General features: G+C 48.9%; 1 protein-coding gene across 1 annotated transcript in view; it reads left to right on the plus strand.

Annotated features, from left to right (window-relative positions):
• Positions 1 to 20,207, plus strand: part of OLFML2B (olfactomedin like 2B) — a 116,307-nt gene that overhangs the window by 30,519 nt on the left and 65,581 nt on the right. Inside the window, exon 3 of the mRNA XM_065408945.1 lies at positions 19,879 to 19,986. Within this exon, the coding sequence (XP_065265017.1) occupies positions 19,879 to 19,986 (108 nt within the window). The remainder of the gene's footprint in view (positions 1 to 19,878; positions 19,987 to 20,207) is intronic.

Consider the following 20,207-nt stretch of genomic DNA (forward strand, 5'->3'; position numbering starts at 1 on the left):
CTTGGCCACGATCATTCCCTCACTGGATCCGGGAGACTGGTATGCCGCCCTCGATATGAAAGATGCTTACTTTCACATTTCAATCACCCCGTCCCACAGACGTTTTCTCCGCTTCGTGGTGAACAAGATGCACTATCAGTTCACAGCCCTCCCGTTCAGCCTGTGCACAGCCCCCCGCGTCTTCACCAAATGGGCATGGCGGTTGTGGCATCTTCACCGACATCACATACACATCTACCCGTACCTAGACGACTGGCTCATACGGGGTCGATCTCGCCAGCAAGTTCAGTCTCAGGTGCAGATGGTCACAGATACGTTCGACCGCTTGGGCATCATTTTGAATGTCAGCAAGTCTGTTCTCACCCCAACCCGAACAATAGAGTTTATCGGGGAGGTCCTGGATGCAAACCAAGCGAGAGCATTTCTCCCAGAGGCCCGATGTCTGGCTCTTGCGAACATAATCACCAACCTTTGCAGGTTTCCCACTACTACAGCAAGGCAGTGTCTCAAGTTGCTGGGTCACATGGCATCCTACACTTCCGTGGTGCAGCATGCCAGACTGAGGCTCAGGCCCCAACAGACGTGGTTGGCGTCCGTGTATTGCCCAGGCTGCGACAACCTGGACATGGTGCTCATAGTCCCAAGCCATACTCTCGATTCCCTGCGCTGGTGGCTGGACCCCCACATGCTGGGAGCCGGGGTTCCATTCCTCCCTCCTCAGCCCACTCTGACCCTGGTAACGGATGCATCTGCGCTGGGATGGGGGGCACACCTCGGGAGCCTGACAACGCGGGGTTTATGGCAGGTAAAAGAACTAACCCTGCATATCAATATCAAGGAACTCAGGGCTATCCGCCTCGCGTGCCAAGCGTTCCTGTCCCGCCTACAGGGCCGTTGTGTAGCAGTATTGACAGACAACACCATGGCCATGTTTTATCTGAAGAAACAAGGCAGAGCCTGGTCGTCTCCCCTTTGCCAGGAAGCCCTTCTACTGTGGGAATTCTGTTTAGCCCACTCCATCCTTCTTCAAGCTTCATACCTGCCGGGTGTTCAGAACGAACTGGCAGACAGCTTGAGCAGACGTTTTCTTACGCACGAATGGTCGATTCGTCCGGACATTATCCACTCCGTTTTCTACAGCTGGGGGTTTCCCTGAATCAATCTGTTTGCTTCGCAGACCAACAGGAAATGCCCAGCCTTCTGCTCCTTCCGGGGTCACAGCCCGGGCTTGATCGCGGATGCCTCCCTGATCCCGTGGTCCGGCCAATTGCTTTACGCCTTCCTGCCATTTCCTCTAGTCCACAAGGTACTCCTCAAGGTCTGCAGGGACAAGGCGGATGTCATACTGGTGGCCCCAGCTTGGCCTCACCAGGGTTGGTACCCGACTCTTTTGGATCTGTCCATCTGGGCCCCGCTGCGTCTACCTCTCACCCCTGACCTCATCTCACAGAACCACGGTCGTCTCCTACACCCAGATCTTCAGTCACTCCACCTCATGGTTTGGAGGATCCGTGGTTGAACCAGGCTGAGCGCGCCTGTTCGGACTTGATAAGACAGGTGCTCCTGGAAAGCCGTAAACCTTCTACCAGAATTACGTACGAAGCAAAATGGAAAAGGTTTTCCATCTGGTGTGCTCAACGGCAGGTGTTCCTGCTCCAAGCTTCAATCCTGTGCATCCTGGATTACCTGGTGCACTTGAAGGACCAACACCTAGCTTTCGGCTTGCTTAAGGTTCACCTTGCGGCTATCTCGGCATTTCACTCGGGTGTGGCCGGGCGTTCCGTGTTCCCATCGTGGGACGCTTCCCGAAAGGCCTGGAAAAAGTTCATCCCCCAATGAAACCGCCTGTTGGCCTGGGACCTTAATTTGGTCCTTTTCCGTCTTATGGGTCCCCCTTTCAAGCCGCTGGCTTCCTGCTCACATCTCTACCTCTCCTGGAAGGTCGCCTTCCTAGTGGCCATTACCTCAGCACAACGGGTTTCCGAGCTACGGGTTCTCACGTGTGAACTGCCATATACCATTTTCCATAAGGATAAAGTTCAGCTGAGGCCTCATCCAGCTTTCCTACCAAAAGTTTTATCCTGTTTCCATGTCAGCCAGGACATTTTCCTGCTGGTTTTCTATCCAAAACCACATGCTGATCTTCGAGAACAGCAGCTGCATTCACTGGATGTCAGAAGAGCGTTCACCTTCTACATAGACCGGACAAAGCCATTCCACAAGACAACCCAGTTGTTTGTCGCCATCACAGAACGAATGACAGGTGCACCGGTTTCCTCCCAGCGAATATCTTCATGGATCACTGCGTGTATCCGCACTTGTTATAACCTAGGAAATGTCGCCTGCTGTTACGGCTCATTCCACGAGGGCTCAGGCCTCGTCAGCAGCCTTCCTGGCACACGTACCCCTCCAGGAAATCTGCAGGGCTGCCACATGGGCCTTGGTGCACACCTTCATGTCGCACTACACCATCGTCCACCAATCTCGTGATGATGCGGCCTTCGGCAGGGCGATTCTTCAGTCTGCAATACCTTGACTCCGATCCCACCTCCAAGGTAAGGCTTGGGAGTCACCTAACTGGAATTGATATGAGCAAGCACTCGAAGAAGAAAAAATGGGGGTCCTTTTCTGTAACTGTTGTTCTTCGAGATGTGCTGCTCATATCTATTCCATTCCCTCCCACCTTCCCCTTGTCGGAGTAGCCGGCAACAAGGAACTGAAGGAGGGTCGGGCTGGCAGGATCCTATATAGAGCACCATATCGGCGCCACTCCAGGGGGCTCCATAGCCGGCCCGACGGGTATCTGCTAGGGAAAATGTTTCCAACATCCGTGTACGCGGCACGTGCGCACACCTAGCTGGAGCAACACATCTCGAAGAACAACAGTTACAGAAAGGTGAGTAACCATTTTTTCCTAACAGCCAGAAATTTTCTGTTGTGAATGGATCCACTGACTCCTTTTGAAAGATCCAGGGTGGATAGCTTTAAGAAGGTCTCAGATGGAATAAAAGTTGAACAGCCCCATAACCAAGTGGCTGTGTTTGGCCAGCTTGTTGGGGAGACAAGGTTGTTGAGAGTGGAATGTCTCCATGCTGATTCTTTGAGTAAGCAGTCTGTGCTTCAGGGTCTGAGGACAGATTTGATTATTGGTGTTTCATAGCAGAACAGTTTTATGGCTGAATGCTTAAGGATGCAGGGGAGAGCAAGCAAACTCTCACCCTCAGACTCTTTGGATTTGTGTGGTATTTCTTTAAGACAGAGTCCGGCCTTGGAATTGGTAGCAATTAAGGATCTGAAAACTGGTGAACAGGCTCCTGTCTGTGTTGATGCAAAGTACCTGGCTAACAGAGGGAAGAAAGACTTGCTAATAGTTAGCAAAGAGAGCACACCCAATCAGCTAATAGATTCTGTTAAGCAAGAGAAATCAGGGTTTGATCCTAGAGGACAAAGAGAAAAAAAGAGAACTTAATTTTTCAAAGGGAAGCCACGGGTTAACCCTAAAAGGCCCAAACCCTAATGGCATTGAGCCAAAGGTGTGGCATGACAAAAATAATTGTAGATGGACATAGCAATGAATTTGTTGTTATTGCTAATGGTGATTTTTGTAACTAATGTGTTGCTAATACCAAGAACTGTAAAAATGTACAATGTGCCTAATCTTTTGGAAAATCCCTTGAACATGTTAAGAGTGATACATAAGAACACACTTTATGTTAAAAGGCCTTGTAATGATGATGTTGCACAGTTAGTGCCTGTAAACAGTCTTGTAACTTTTCCCAGGAGAAAAGACATTCCAGACCTGATGTGCTGTATGAAAAGGGAAACTGAGGCACACTACCATACATTGTCTTGATATTATTTGGGTTCCAAACATTTGCCAGAGCTTGTATAAATAAAGTAGCTATGTTCTTTAGCTCTTGGCAAGATCACATGAGACATACAGAAGCCATGCTGCAAGAGCAGATCCAATCCACTATTGTTCTAACCAAGTTTTACCTTGAGTTTGTAAAGAGATTCAATCATGTTATTGAACATGACTTTGATAAACCATTTCTGTTATACACTGGTACGGCTTATAACCCAATACTAGCTGTAGTAAGACAGAACCAAGGATGGGGAGCTCTTGGGATGCAGTCAGCGATCTTTGTATCATCCCTTCCTGCATCAATTTTGCACTGGAGGTTGATACCAGTCAGCTCTGTGTTTTGGGGGAACCAGGGCACAGTGTCTGGCCTGTCTGACTCATGAGGGACACCCCCCCCCCCCGACGGTCTCTGCTTGAACCAAGACCGATCAGAGAAAAGGCTTGCAGAGAGCAGTAAAGGGCATTGGGAGACACACCTAGACCCCTCCTGACAAGGGTGACAAGATTAAGACATCTCCATTTGCATACAGAATGGAGAGCAGAGATAACTCCCCTAGCCTCATCTGCATGAAAGATGGGACAGGGATAAGCATACAGAATGAAGAACAGAGAAACGCACTGAACTCTGGGACCAGAAAAGCAGGGAAGCACTGCATCATGGGAATCTCTTCTACAGATGTTAATGAACTTAGGTTGGATATTAGGAAACACTATTTCACTAGGAGGGTGGTGAAGCACTGGAATGCGTTACCTAGGGAGGTGGTGGAATCTCCTTCCTTGGAGGTTTTTAAGGCCCGGCTTGACAAAGCCCTGGCTGGGATGATTTAGTGGGAATTGGTCCTGCTTTGAGCAGGGGGTTGGACTAGATGACCTCCTGAGGTCCCTTCCAACCCTGATATTCTATGATTCTATGATTCTAACTTATGCCTGCCCACACCCAGCTCAGCAGTTATCAGACCAATTCTAGTAATGAATCCTTGACTGATATCCAAAATACTGAAGCAGCCTAGTTGCATTGTGAGCTTCCTGGAAGAAAACACCACCCATAGCCAAGAGTGATCAGCTCCTATTGTCTAGCCTAAAGAAAACCTTTGAGTCATCAGTTTACCCATAAACAAATCTAGTGTTCTCCCTTGAACCATTGTTGTTTCTCTATAAAAACCCCTACCTATGTTCAAGTAAGTGTTCTGATGCTTAGATTCGAACTATGCATCAGTTCCACTGGGACTCCATCTTCTCCTGACTGATCATGCTGGGGGTTCTGCCTGTCTCCAGCACTCTGGACCCTGAGCTACTACCATCACCTGGGAACCCCGACCAGTTCAAGCCTCATGGAGGGGGTGAGATCCCCCTCTTTCTCTCTCTCTGTTTTCCTTTCTACCTTAAAGGTTAATACCTATGTTATGTTGGTTTAGCCCTCTTTGTGTAAAAAGAACAGGAGTACTTGTGGCACCTTAGAGACTAACAAATTTATTAGAGCATAAGCTTTCGTCGGCTACAGCCCACTTCTTCGGATGCATATAGAGTGAAACATATTGAGGAGATATATATACACACATACAGAGAGCATGAACAGGTGGGAGTTGTCTTACCAACTCTGAGAGGCCAATTAAGTAAGTGAAAAAAACTTTTGAAGTGATAATCAAGATAGCTCAGTACAGACAGTTTGATAAGAAGTGTGAGAATACTTACAAGGGGAGATAGATTCAATGTTTGTAATGGCTCAGCCATTCCCAGTCCTTATTCAATCCTGAGTTGATCGTATCTAGTTTGCATATCAATTCCAGCTCAGCAGTCTCTCCTTGGAGTCTGTTTTTGAAGTTTTTCTGTTGTAAGATAGCCACCCGCAGGTCTGTCATTGAATGACCAGACAGGTTAAAGTGTTCTCCCACTGGTTTTTGAGTATTATGATTCCTGATGTCAGATTTGTGTCCATTAATTCTTTTGCATAGAGACTGTCCGGTTTGGCCAATGTACATGGCAGAGGGGCATTGCTGGCACATGATGGCATATATCACATTGGTAGATGTGCAGGTGAACGAGCCCCTGATGGTATGGGTGATTAGGCCCTGTGATGATGTCACTTGAATAGATATGTGGACAGAGTTGGCATCGGGCTTTGTTACAAGGATAGGTTCCTGGGTCAGTGTTTTTGTTCAGTGATGTGTGGTTGCTGGTGAGTATTTGCTTTAGGTTGGGGGGGTTGTCTGTAAGCGAGGACAGGTCTGTCTCCCAAGATCTGTGAGAGTAAAGGATCATCTTTCAGGATAGGTTGTAGATCTCTGATGATGCGCTGGAGAGGTTTTAGTTGGGGGCTGAAGGTGACAGCTAGTGGTGTTCTGTTATTTTCTTTGTTGGGCCTGTCTTGTAGGAGGTGACTTCTGGGTACTCGTCTGGCTCTGTCAATCTGTTTTTTCACTTCAGCAGGTGGGTATTGTAGTTTTAAGAATGCTTGATAGAGATCTTGTAGGTGCTTGTCTCTATCTGAGGGATTGGAGCAAATGCAGTTATATCTTAGAGCTTGGCTGTAGACAATGGATCGTGTGGTGTGTCCTGGATGGAAGCTGGAGGCATGTAGGTAAGTGTAGCGGTCAGTAGGTTTCCGGTATAGGGTGGTATTTATGTGACCATCGCTTATTAGCACAGTAGTGTCCAGGAAATGGACCGCTTGTGTGGATTGATCTAGGCTGAGGTTGATGGTGGGATGGAAATTATTGAAATCATGGTGGAATTCCTCAAGGGCTTCTTTTCCATGGGTCCAGATGATGAAGATGTCATCAATATAGCGCAAGTAGAGTAGGGGTGTTAGGGGACGAGAGCTAAGGAAGCGTTGTTCTAAGTCAGCCATAAAAATGTTGGCATACTGTGGGGCCATGCGGGTACCCATAGCAGTGCCGCTGACTTGAAGGTATATATTGTCTCCAAATGTGAAATAGTTGTGGGTGAGGACAAAGTCACAAAGTTCAGCCACCAGGTTAGCTGTGACATTATCGGGGATACTGTTCCTGATAGCTTGTAGTCCATCTTTGTGTGGAATATTGGTGTAGAGGGCTTCTACGTCCATAGTGGCCAGGATGGTGTTTTCTGGAAGACCACCGACGGATTGTAGTTTCCTCAGGAAGTCAGTGGTGTCTCGAAGATAGCTGGGAGTGCTGGTAGCGTAGGGTCTGAGGAGAGAGTCCACATAACCAGACATGTTCATGCTCTCTGTATGTGTGTATATATATCTCCTCAATATGTTTCACTCTATATGCATCCGAAGAAGTGGGCTGTAGCCGACGAAAGCTTATGCTCTAATAAATTTGTTAGTCTCTAAGGTGCCACAAGTACTCCTGTTCTTTTTGCGGATACAGACTAACACGGCTGCTACTCTGAAACCTCTTTGTGTAGTTATCACTAGTATTCAATAAATAACCTTTATGGTTAAGCTGGTTGCTTCTCTCTCTCTCTTGCTGAACTTTACTCTTCTGTGTTTTTAGCTTCCCCCATGTATTCTGCAGCAATGCTGCTTTTACCTAAGCTAAAGATCCCTGCAGCGCCCAAAATACTGTGGGGTTTGCTCATCAAGTAGGTTACTACCAGTACAATTGTGATGTGAGAGTGAGGATAGGGACGTGCTGAGTCTGGGACTGTAGCGGGGTGGTTACCCCGCTCCTGCCTGGAAGGGCTTGAAATCAGCCCTGGGAGAGGACTGTGGCAGGAAAAGTGGGGCTGATTGGGGAAGCAGCTGCAGCTGGGCCACGCCCCAATCAGGCCTCAGCTGGCCCTATATAAGAGACTGGGAGCCAGGAGGGGCCTGGCTGCTGGGAAGCTCAGGGTGCCTAGAGTGAGGCAGGGCTGGGGAAAGGCCAGAGGGGCTGGGGAGTTCTAGGCTGGCAACTCCCCAGGCTGCAGGGCCTTGTCCAAGGCCATAGAGGCACTGGGTTGCAGAGAGGCAGCAGGTCCAGACCCAACCTTGCCTATGATGAGTGGCTGGCACTGCAGTCTGCCCCAGGGCGCGGGGGCAAGTTGGTGACTGGTAGTAGCCTACAACTGAGGTGAGGTGAGGTGGGGAAGGGGGTGGGGGGTCCCTGGGGAAGGAAGACCCTGAGACTGAGGGGTGTACTGCCAGGGGGCAGCACCCCAGATAACGGGCCCCTGGAGTCCAGGGAGGGACACGGGGGCCAAGCGGCAGTGGGATACTGGCCTGCAGAGGGCGCTTCAAGGCTGGAAACGAGCTAATTCCCAGACAGTACCAGAAGGAGGCGCCGCAGGTGTGAGTCCTGCCTCGCTACAGGGACACATAAGGGTGGCAGCTTGAAAGTGCTGCTTGACCCAGTCCATTGAGCCCAGGGGCACATAAGGGGGGACAGCTTGAAAGTGGTGCTTGACCCAGCCCATTGAGTCCAGGGGCACATAAGGGGTCAGCTTGAAAGTGCTGATTGACCCAGTCCGTTCAGACTTGCTCTGTTAATGTATGTGTGTGTGTGTGCTCATCCGGTTCTGGGGCTGGAGGAACACAGCCCTAGGAAACCTAGGTTCTGCAGGATAGCTCCATTGGGAGGGGCCTTGCATAAGGGAGAAGTAGAGCTCCATATGAAAACACACATGACACAAGCAGTACAGGGATAGAATTACAGAACACCCCCCCCCCCGAAGAGTAACCCGAATAAATGAGCATACCCCAAAGTAACGGGCAAATCTGGTAACAGGGTGTGACATTATTGACATGAACTGTGACCTTATAGATCATTGTTGCAACCAAGGTCCTATAGTTGCACCAAATCTTGTACAAATGAGGTCAAATAAGGTGTCTATGAAAAGGTTATGATTTGCTCATTATGATTATGCTATCTGCATGCAGGTATCATTATGTATTTAAAGTTATAAGTATTGGCTCTATACTGTGTGTATTTCAAACTTGTGCTATGCTTCTGGGTGATGCCCCAGACAGTTTGGCATCAGCACTGCCTGGCCTGCTTGATGGCCCATTAAGGACCATCAGCTATACAATTGACCCATTGAGAGAAGGCAGATACACCTTATGACTCAGAAAGGCATGCAAAGGCATGCCTACAGAGAGGACTCTAAGGGTATGTCTACACTACGAAATTAGGTCGAATTAATAGAAGCCGGTTTTATAGAAATCGGTTGTATACAGCCGATTGTGTGTCCCCCCACATAAAATGCTCTAAGTGCTCTAGTCGGCGGACCGCATCCACAGTACCGAGGCGAGCGTCGACTTCCGGAGCATTGCACTATGGGTAGCTATCCCACAGTTCTCGCAGTCTCCGCCGCCCATTGGAATTCTGGGTTGAGATCCCAGTGCCCGAATGATGCAAAACAGTGTCACGGGGGGTTCTGGGTACATGTCGTCAGGCCCCTCCCCCTCCGTCAGAGCAACGGCAGACAATAGATTCGCACCTTTTTACCTGGGTTACCTGTGCAGACAACATACCACGGCAAGCATGGAGCCCGCTCAGTTCAGCTCACCGTCACCATATGTCATCTGGGTGCCGGCAGACGTGGGACTGCATTGCTACACAGCAGCAGCAGCTAACTGCCTTTTGGCGGTAGACGGTGCAGCATGACTGGTAGCCTTCATCGGCGATCTGGGTGCTGGCAGCCGTGGGGCTGGCAGCCGTAGGGCTGCATTGCACCAGCCCTTGCCTTTTGCCTTTTGGCAGTAAATGGTTTATTACGACTGGTATCCGTCGTCATCGTACTGCAGTGGCTCTCAATCATGGGCACCTGGGCAGACATGCTCAGTCCTATCGAACTGTCTTGACAATGATGGCTATCAGTCGTAGTATGCTATTTTCTGCCAAGAGCCCAGTATTTTCTGCTAAGCACCTAGAAGAGGCCGAGGGCGATCTGGGTGCTGGCAGACGTGGGGCTGGCAGACATGGGGCTGCATTGCTACACAGCAGCAGCCCCTTGCCTTTTGGCAGTAGATAGTATATTACGACTGGTATCCATCGTCGTCATACTGCAGTGGCTATCAGTCTTAGTACATTAACTGCCAAGCGCCCAGTATTTGCTGCCAAGCACCCAGAAGATGCCGAGGGCTATCAGTCATGCTGCAGCGTCGTCTGCCAGCTTAAGATGTAAAAAATAGATTTGTTCTGTATTCATTTGCTTCCCCCTCCCTCCGTCAAATCAACGGCCTGCTAAACCCAGGCTTTTGAGTTCAATCTTTGGGGGGGGGGCCATTCTGTGTGACAGTTGTTTGTGTTTCTCCCTGATGCACAGCCACCTTTGTTGATTTTAATTCCCTGAACCTGTACGCCATGTCGTCACTCGCCCCTCCCTCCCTCCCTCCCTCCTTCCCCTGGTCCGTCAGATACTAGTTTCGCGCCTTTTTTCAGACCAGACGCCATAGCTAGCACTGGGATCATGAAGCCCGCTCAGATCACCGCGGCAATTATGAGCACTATGAACACCACGCGCATTGTCCTGGAGTATATGCAGAGCCAGAACATGCCAAAGCAAAACCAGGACCAGCCGAGGAGGCGATTGCAGCGCGGCGATGAGAGTGATGAGGAAATTGACATGGACATAGACCTCTCACAAGGCACAGGCCCCAGCAATGTGGAAATCATGGTGTTACTGGGGCAGGTTCATGCCGTGGAACGCTGATTTTGGGCCCGGGAAACAAGCACAGACTGGTGGGACCGCATCGTTCTGCAGGTGTGGGACAATTCCCAGTGGCTGCGAAACTTTCGCATGCGTAAGGGCACTTTCATGGAACTTTGTGACTTGCTTTCCCCTGCCCTGAAGCGCCAGAATACCAGGATGAGAGCAGCCCTCACAGTTGAGAAGCGAGTGGCGAGAGCCCTGTGGAAGCTTGCAACGCCAGACAGCTACCGGTCAGTCGGGAATCAATTTGGAGTGGGCAAATCTACTGTGGGGGCTGCTGTGATCCAAATTGCCAGGGCAATGAAAGACCTGGTGATATCAAGGGTAGTGACTCTGGGAAACGTGCAGGCCATAGTGGATGGCTTTGCTGCAATGGGATTCCCAAACTGTGGTGGGGCCATAGACGGAACCCATATCCCTATCTTGGCACCGGAGCACCAAGCCACCGAGTACATAAACCGCAAGGGGTACTTTTCAATGCTGCTGCAAGCCCTGGTGGATCACAAAGGACATTTCACCAACATCAACGTGGGATGGCCGGGAAAGGTACATGATGCTCGCGTCTTCAGGCACTCTGGTCTGTTTCGAAAGCTGGAGGAAGGGACTTTCTTCCCGGACCAGAAAATAACCGTTGGGGATGTTGAAATGCCTATCGTGATCCTTGGGGACCCAGCCTACCCCTTAATGCCATGGCTCATGAAGCCGTACACAGGCAGCCTGGACAGGAGTCAGGACTTGTTCAACTACAGGCTGAGCAAGTGCCGAATGGTGGTAAATGTGCATTTGGACGTTTAAAAGCGCGCTGGCGCAGCTTACTGACTCGCTCAGACCTCAGCGAAAAGAATATCCCCATTGTTATTGCTGCTTGCTGTGCGCTCCACAATATCTGTGAGAGTAAGGGGGAGACATTTATGGCGGGGTGGGAGGTTGAGGCAAATCGCCTGGCCGCTGATTACACGCAGCCAGACACCAGGGCGGTTAGAGGAGCACAGCAGGGCGCGGTGCGCATCAGAGAAGCTTTGAAAACCAGTTTTGTGACTGGCCAGGCTACGGTGTGAAACTTCTGTTTGTTTCTCCTTGATGAACCCTCCGCCCCCCCCCCCACCCGGTTCACTCTACTTCCCTGTACACCAAACACCCCACCCTCCCCTCCCCCCTTCGAGCACCGCTTGCAGAGGCAATAAAGTCATTGTTACTTCACATTCATGCATTCTTTATTAATTCATCACACAACTAGGGGGATAATTGCCAAGGTAGCCCGGGATGGGTGGGGGAGGAGGGAAGGAAAAGGACACACTGCAGTTTAAAACTTTAACTCTTATTGAAGGCCAGTCTTCTGATGCTCGGGCAATCATCTGGGGTGGAGTGACTGGGTGGCCGGAGGCCCCCCCACCGTGTTCTTGGGCGTCTGGGTGAGGAGGCTATGGAACTTGGGGAGGAGGGCTGTTGGTTACACAGGGGCTGTAGCGGCGGTCTCTGCTCCTGCTGCCTTTCCTGCAGCTCAACCATACGCTGGAGCATATCAGTTTGATGCTCCAGCAGCCGGAGCATCGACTCTTGCCTTCTGTCTGCAAGCTGACGCCACCTATCATCTTCAGCCCGCAACTTGCTCTGTTCATCCCGCGATTCAGCCCACCACCTCTCCTCTCGTTCATATTGTGCTTTTCTGTAGTCTGACATTGACTGCCTCCATGCATTCTGCTGTGCTCTGTCAGCGTGGGAGGACATCTGGAGTTCCGTGATCATATCGTCCCGCGTCCTCCGTTTTCTCTTTCTAATCTTCACTAGCCTCTGTGAAGGAGAAACATTTGCAGCTGGTGGAGGAGAAGAAATTGTGGTTAAAAAAGACATATTTTAGAAAACAATGGGTACACTCTTTCACGTTAAATTTTGCTGTTCACATTACACAGCACATGTGCTTTCGTTACAAGGTCGCATTTTTCCTCTTATATTGAGGGCCTGCCGGTTTGGTGTGAGAGATCACTCATGCAGTGCCAGGCAACAGATTTCGGCTTGCAGGCAGCCATGGTAAGCCACAGTCTTTTGGCCTTTTTAACCCTCATAACATGTGGGAATGGTTTCAAACAGCAGCGCCCTCATTTCCCAGATCAAGCACCCATTGGGTTGGCCATTTAAAATGGGTTTGCAATGTAAAAGGAGGGGCTGCGGTTTCCGGGTTAACATGCAGCACAAACCCAACTAACCCCCCCCCACACACACACCCAATTCTCTGGGATGATCACTTCACCCCTCCCCCCACTGCGTGGCTAACAGCGGGGAACATTTCTGTTCAGCAGAGCAGGAACGGGCACCTCTGAATGTCCCCTTAATAAAATCACCCCATTTCAACCAGGTGACCGTGAATGATATCACTCTCCTGAGGATAACAAAGAGCGATAAGGAATGAATGTTGTCTGCATGCCAGCTCTGCGTGGTCACCTGTGCTGTCCACGCTGAGCAAACAGGAAATGAAATTCAAACGTTCGCAGGGCTTTTCCTGTCTACCTGGTCAGTGCATCTGAGTTGAGAGTGCTGTCCAGAGCGGTCACAATGAAGCACTGTGGGATAGCTCCCGGAGGCCAATAACGTCGAATTCCGTCCACACTACCCCAATTCCGACCCGCTAAGGCCGATTTTATCGCTAATCCCCTCGTCGGAGGTGGAGTAAAGAAACCGGTTTAAAGGGCCCTTTAAGTCGAAAGAAAGGGCTTCGTCGTGTGAACGTGTCCAGGCTTAATTCGATTTAACACTGCTAAAGTCGACCTAAACTCGTAGTGTAGACCAGGCCTAAGACTTTCAAGCCATGTGCTGGGCAGCTTGTATTTGGAACAAAGGAAGCACAGGCTGCATGGCAAGAGACTATAAAAGGCAGCTGCATCTTCTCCATTTTGTCTTCAATCCTGCTTCTTACCTCTGAAGGAACTTTGCTACAAACTGAAGCTCTGAACAATGGACTGAATGACCCATCCAAGCTGTGGCTGTAGGGGAGGGATAGCTCAGTGGTTTGAGCATTGGCCTGCTAAACCCAGGGTTGTGAGTTCAATCCTTGAGGGGGTCATTTAGGGAACTGGGGTAAAAATCTGTCTGGGGATTGGTCCTGCTTTGAGCAGGGGGTTGGACTAGATGACCTCCTGAGGTCCCCTCCAACCCTGATATTCTATGACTCTATGATACTCCAGAGACTTAACTTAAGCCAGCAGTTTATTCCATCACTGCTACAAGCCTGAACCAAGAACTTTGCTATTACTATATGTAATTGATTTCATTTAACCAATTTTAACTCTCATCTATATTTCTTTCTTTTTATGAATAAACCTTTAGATTCTAAAGGTTGGCAATGGCGTGATATGTGTGTAAGATCTATCTGGTATATTGACCTGGGACTGGGGCTTGGTCCTTTGGGATTGGGAGAACCTTTTTTCTTTTACTGTGGTATTGGTTTTCATAACCATTCATCCCTGTAGCAAGGTCGAGACTCATCGGTGCGGCACCTCCTCACGATGAATTGCAAGAAGAGTGGGGTGCAGGGCCCTGACTCCCCCACAGTCCGTGACAGCATCTTACAGGGTGAACTTGGAGGAAATGCTTCAGCCTCAGCAGGATTTTAATTTGGCTAATGTGCACCTTGTTAACTGTGTTCACTGCTGATCACTTTTTCAGAGCGTTATCTAGACGTTCTGGTATTCTGGACAGTGTTTGTGGGTGGATGTAATGATGCTGCCTCTGGCGGGACACAACTGAGAGTATCAATTCAGGACAAATTGCTTAGAGCAGGGCAGTTACAGCTCAAAGCTGGAATTACTTTATTATTAAGACACACCAAACCAGCCAAACAGGGAGGATTTCGGTTTCACCCCACTGGCTAACCATAAGTCATAAAAGCAATTCCCTTAGACACTCCAGTTTCCCAGTATCACCACCAGTGCCACTCATTATGGGGATGAATGGTTATGAAAACCAATACCGCAGTAAAAGAAAAAAGGTTCTCCCGATCCCAAAGGACCAAGCCCCAGACACAGGTCAATATACAAGTCAGATCTTACCCACAAACCACGCTGTTGCCAATCCTTTAGAATCTAAAATCTGATGCATCCCAAGACCGCATTAGCTTTTTCAACGGCCATATCACATTGGCGGCTCATAGTCATCCTGTGATCAACCAATACTCCGAGGTCCTTCTCCTCCTCTGTTACTTCCAACTGATGTGTCCCCAATTTATAATCAAAATTCTTGTTATCAATCCCTAAATGCATGACCTTGCACTTTTCACTATTAAATTTCATCCTATTACTATTACTCCAGTTTACAAGGTCATTCAGATCTTCCTGTATGATATCCCAGTCCTTCTCTGTATTAGCAATACCTCCCAGCTTTGTGTCATCCGCAAACTTTATTAGCACATTCCCACTTTTTATGCCAAGGTCAGTAATAAAAAGATTAAATAAGATTGGTCCCAAAACCGGAAGTTTAGACTTGAAATTAGACGAAGGTTTCTAACCATTAGAGGAGTGAAGTTCTGGAACAGCCTTCCAAGGGGAGTAGTGGGGGCAAAAGACATATCTGGCTTCATGACTAAGCTTGATAAGTTTATGGAGGGGATGGTATGATGGGATAGCCTAATTTTGGCAATTAATTGATCTTTGATTATTAGCAGGTAAATATGCCCAATGGTCTGTGATGGGATGTTAGATGGGGTGGGATCTGAGTTACTACAGAGAATTCTTTCCTGGGTGCTGGCTGGTGAGTCTTGCCCACATGCTCAGGGTTTAACTGATCGCCATATTTGGGGTCGGGAAGGAATTTTCCTCCAGGGCAGATTGGCAGAGGCCCTGGAGGTTTTTTGCCTTCCTCTGCAGCGTGGGGCACGGGTCACTTGCTGGAGGATTCTCTGCACCTTGAAGTCTTTAAACCACGATTTGAGGACTTCAGTAACTCAGACATAGATTAGGGGTTTGTTACAGGAGTGGGTGGGTGAGATTCTGTGGCCTGCATTGTGCAGGAGGTCAGACTAGATGATCATAATGGTCCCTTCTGACCTTAAAGTCTAGGAGTCTAAAATCTAAAGGTTTATTCATAAAAGAAAGAAATATAGATGAGAGTTAAAATTGGTTAAATGGAATCAATTACATACAGTAATGGCAAAGTTCTTGGTTCAGGCTTGTAGCAGTGATGGAATAAATTGCTGGTTCAAATCAAGTCTCTAGAGTACATCCACAGCTGGGATAGGTTATTCAGTCCTTTGTTCAGAACTTCAGTTTGTAGCAAGGTTCCCCCAGAAGTATGAAGCAGGATTGAAGACAAAATGGAGGGATTTCCAGGGCGTTTTATATTCTCTCTCTTGTGGGCTTAAACCCCTTGGTTCTCCTGTGCAAAATCACAGCAACAAGATGGAGTTTGGAGTCACCTGTGCAAGTCACATGTCCATGCATGACTCAGTTCTTTACAGGCCAACGCCATTGTTTACATGTTAGTTTGAATGTTCCCAGGAAATCTCAGATGTGGATTGGCATCTCCCAAAGTTCACTGTCAGTTAAGTGTTTCTTGACTGGGCATTTACTGAGAATAGTCCTTTCTCAAGAAGCTGACCAAATGCTTCACGGAGGCTACTTAGAATCAAAACACAATACAAGTACATAGCCAATATTCATAACTTCAACTACAAAAAAGGTACACACATACAGATAGCATAATTATAACCAGCCAATCGTAACCTCTTCATAGACACCTCACACAACAACCTTTGTAAAATATTTGCTGCAAATATATAACAGTGGTTGCAACAATGATCTATACAGTTACAGTTTATGTCAATAACGTCACAGTGGAGCTCAGTAGAGTGCTGCCTCTTGGTTTGTTAATGATTCCCAGCACCCAAATCTTGATCCCAAATCTTCTTCAGGCTCTGCAATGTGCCAGGTTTTGTTTCATCTTATGCACCTGTATGCTGTTGGGTTGTGGATGAGAATGGAAGTGCTGGAAGTGCTGGAACAGCCAGTAGAGAGCCTGTTCTCATGGCACATCCACACAGAAACAGATATACACAGCGGTAGCTGAACCATCCTCCTGAATGCAGAGGAGGCCACCGAAAATGTGGTAAGGTGATAGGGAATAGTCAGCATGGATTTGTAAAGAAGAAATCATGTCAAACCAATCTGATAGCTTTCTTTGATAGGATAACGAGTCTTGTGGATAAGGGAGAAGCGGTGGATGTGGTATACCTAGACTTTAGTAAGGCATTTGGTACGGTCTCGCATGATATTCTTATCAATAAACTAGGCAAATACAACTTAGATGGGGCTGCTATAAGGTGGGTGCATAACTGGCTGGATAACCGTACTCAGAGTAGTTATTAATGGTTCCCAATTCTGCTGGAAAGGTATAACAAGTGGGGTTCTGCAGGGGTCTGTTTTGGGACCGGCTCTGTTCAATATCTTCATCAACGACTTAGATATTGGCATAGAAAGTACGCTTATTAAGTTTGCAGATGATACCAAACTGGGAGGGATTGCAACTGCTTTGGAGGATAGGGTCATAATTCAAAATGATCTGGACAAATTGGAGAAATGGTCTGAGTTAAACAGGATGAAGTTTAACAAAGACAAATGCAAAGTGCTCCACTTAGGAAGGAACTATCAGTTTCACACATAGAGAATGGGAAGAGACTGTCTAGGAAAGAGTACGGCAGAAAGGGACCTAGGGGTTATAGTGGACCACAAGCTAAATATGAATCAACAGCGTGATGCTGTTGCAAAAAAGTAAACATGATTCTGGGATGCATTAACAGGTGTATTGTGAGCAAGACACGAGAAGTCATTCTTCCGCTCTACTCTGCGCTGGTTAGGCCTCAACTGGAGTATTGTGTCCAGGTCTGGGCACTGCCAGGGCCACCCAGAGGGGGGGGGAAAGTGGGACAGTTTGCCCCGGGCCCCGCAGGGGCCTCCACGAGAATGTCGGAGGATCCCCCCCGCCTCCGCCTCCGCCTTCCCCCATCCCCCCGGCACCTCAGCGTGCCGCATCCAGGAGTGGCCCTGGACAGCGCTGCAGCTGCGTGGTAAGGGGGTGGGGCTCAGAGCTCCAGGCCGAGCGGCGGGAGCTCAGGTCCCGTGGAGCCACGCCGCTGCAGCGCTGTCTAGGGCCGCTCCTGGACGCGGCGCGCTGAGGCTCCGGGAGAGGGGGGAGGCGGGAGTAAGCAGCATAGTAAGCCCCTCTGAGCTGGACACCCCCCTGACCCCCCCCACAGCCCTGACCCCCAGCTCCGAGCCCAGCCCCTCTGAGCCGGGCAACCCCCTGACCCTCCCCCCACAGTCCTGACCCCCAGCTCCGAGCCCAGCCCCTCTGAGCCGGGCAACCCCCTGACCCTCCCCCCACAACCCTGACCCCCAGCTCCGAGCCCAGCCCCTCTGAGCCGGGCAACCCCCTGACCCTCCCCCCACAGCCCTGACCCCCAGCTCCGAGCCCAGCCCCTCTGAGCCGGGCACCCCCCTGACCCCACCTCCCTCACAGCCCTGACCCCCAGCTCCGAGCCCAGCCCCTCTGAGCCGGACACCCCCCTGAGGTGGGATTGAGGGGGGAATTTGATAGCTGCTTTCAATTACCTGAAAGGGGATTCCAAAGAGGATGGATCTAGACTGTTCTCAGTGGTACCTGATGACAGAACAAGGAGTAATGGTCTCAAGTTGCAGTTGGGGAGGTTTAGGTTAGATATTAGGAAAAACTTTTTCACTAGGAGGGTGGTGAAGCACTGGAATGGGTTACCTAGGGAGGTGGTGGAATCTCCTTCCTTAGAGGTTTTTAAGGTCAGGCTTGACAAAGCCCTGGCTGGGATGATTTAGTTGGGAATTAGTCCTGCTTTGAGCAGGGGGTTGGACTAGATGACCTGCTGCGGTCCCTTTCAACCCTGATATTCTATGATTCTATGACCCCACTCCCCCCACAGCCCTGACCCCCAGCTCCGAGCCCAGCCCCTCTGAGCCGGGCATCCCCGACCCCATCCCCCGCAGCCCTGACCCCCAGCTCTGAGCACAGCCCCTCTGAGCCAGGCACCCCCTGACCCCATCCCCCCACAGCCCTGACCCCCAGCTCTGAGCCCAGCCCCTGTGAGCCGGGCACCCCCCAACCCAAAGCCCAGCTCCCCGCCCAGCCCTGGGCAACAGCAGCGACAACCCATTGGCACCAACCATCACCCAGCAACAGCCCATTATGTAATTGCAAATGTATACATGCCATTAAAGCATTTAATGTTTTAAAATAATGTATTTCGTGTATTTTCAAATTATTAAAAATTAATTTTTAAATGTATTTCACTGGTTATTTTTTACATTTCTAAATACATGTTACTATAGTATTGCAACTTTTTTTTATGGAAGGGGCCCCCGAAATTGCTTTGCCCCAGGCCTCCTGAATCCTCTGGGCGGCCCTGGGCACTGCATTTCAAGAAAGATGTGGAGAAATTGGAGAGGGTCCAGAGAAGAGCAACAAGAATGATTAAAGGTCTAGAGAACATGACCTATGAAGGAAGGCTAAAAGAATTGGGTTTGTTTAGTTTGGAAAAGAGAAGACTGAGAGGGGACATGATAGCAGTTTTCAGGTATCTAAAAGGGTGTCATAAGGAGGAGGGAGAAAACTTGTTCATCTTAGCCTCTAAGGATAGAACAAGAAGCAATGGGCTTAAACTGCAGCAAGGGATGTTTAGGTTGGACATTAGGAAAAAGTTCCTAACTGTCAGGGTGGTTAAACACTGGAATAAATTGCCTAGGGAGGTTGTGGAATCTCCATCTCTGGAGATATTTAAGAGTAGGTTAGATAAATGTCTATCAGGGATGGTCTAGACAGTATTTGGTCCTGCCATGAGGGCAGGGGACTGGACTTGATGACTTCTCGAGGTCCCTTCCAGTCCTTGAATCTATGAAAAATCCCAGCCAATGTTGTTTTATTGTTTATATCCCATTATCGTAGCTGTCGTTTCCCCACATATCTATTTAAAGACTTGCTGCACTAGAACTGAACAATGGCCCAACTTGTCCTGTGTTCTTCCTTGAGCAGTGGCCAGCGTGGATGCTAGAGGAGGGTGTAACCATCCATGCTATAAAGCGCCTAACTGTGTAATACCTTCCTGTTTGTGGACATTTTTTCCTAGCTGGTGAGCAGTATAAATCCTTACAGTACATGCTAATTTTAACACTAGCTAGTGTAAATGCAGGTGCTATTTGTATCCATATAAATTCCTAAAATGCTCTACTTAGCTCTGCATGTTGTCTCTTGATTCCAAAATTCTCCAGGCTGCAGATATAAATGGAAAATCTTGTCTTAAAGCCAAGCTGATATTGTATAGCAGAGAAAAGTGGGGGACGATGCAAGTCCCATCTTGTTAACATTATGTCACTTTTGTTTTACAGCTATCCTCCATCATAGAGATGCTAGAAAGTGCTTTCTATGGCTTAGACCTTCTAAAGTTACACTCAGTCACAACAAAATTGGTGGGCCGAGTGGAGAAACTAGAGGAGGTAAGATGAGATACATTTCTTTTTCTTTGGGTTGTTTTGTTAGAGACGATGTCATGCAAAATTAAATGGCACCTAATCGTTTGGCATCTGGAGCCAAATCATGGTGTTGTGGGAGAACTGGTAATTAGCCACCATTTCATTTAACTATGTGGCCACTGTCATCATGACCTATGACTGGACATTTGGAGAAAAGAGATCAAGGGATAACATTTCAGAAGTGA

This window comes from Emys orbicularis, chromosome 8, assembly GCF_028017835.1.
Source record: "Emys orbicularis isolate rEmyOrb1 chromosome 8, rEmyOrb1.hap1, whole genome shotgun sequence".
NCBI classification, from domain to species: Eukaryota; Metazoa; Chordata; order Testudines; family Emydidae; genus Emys; species Emys orbicularis.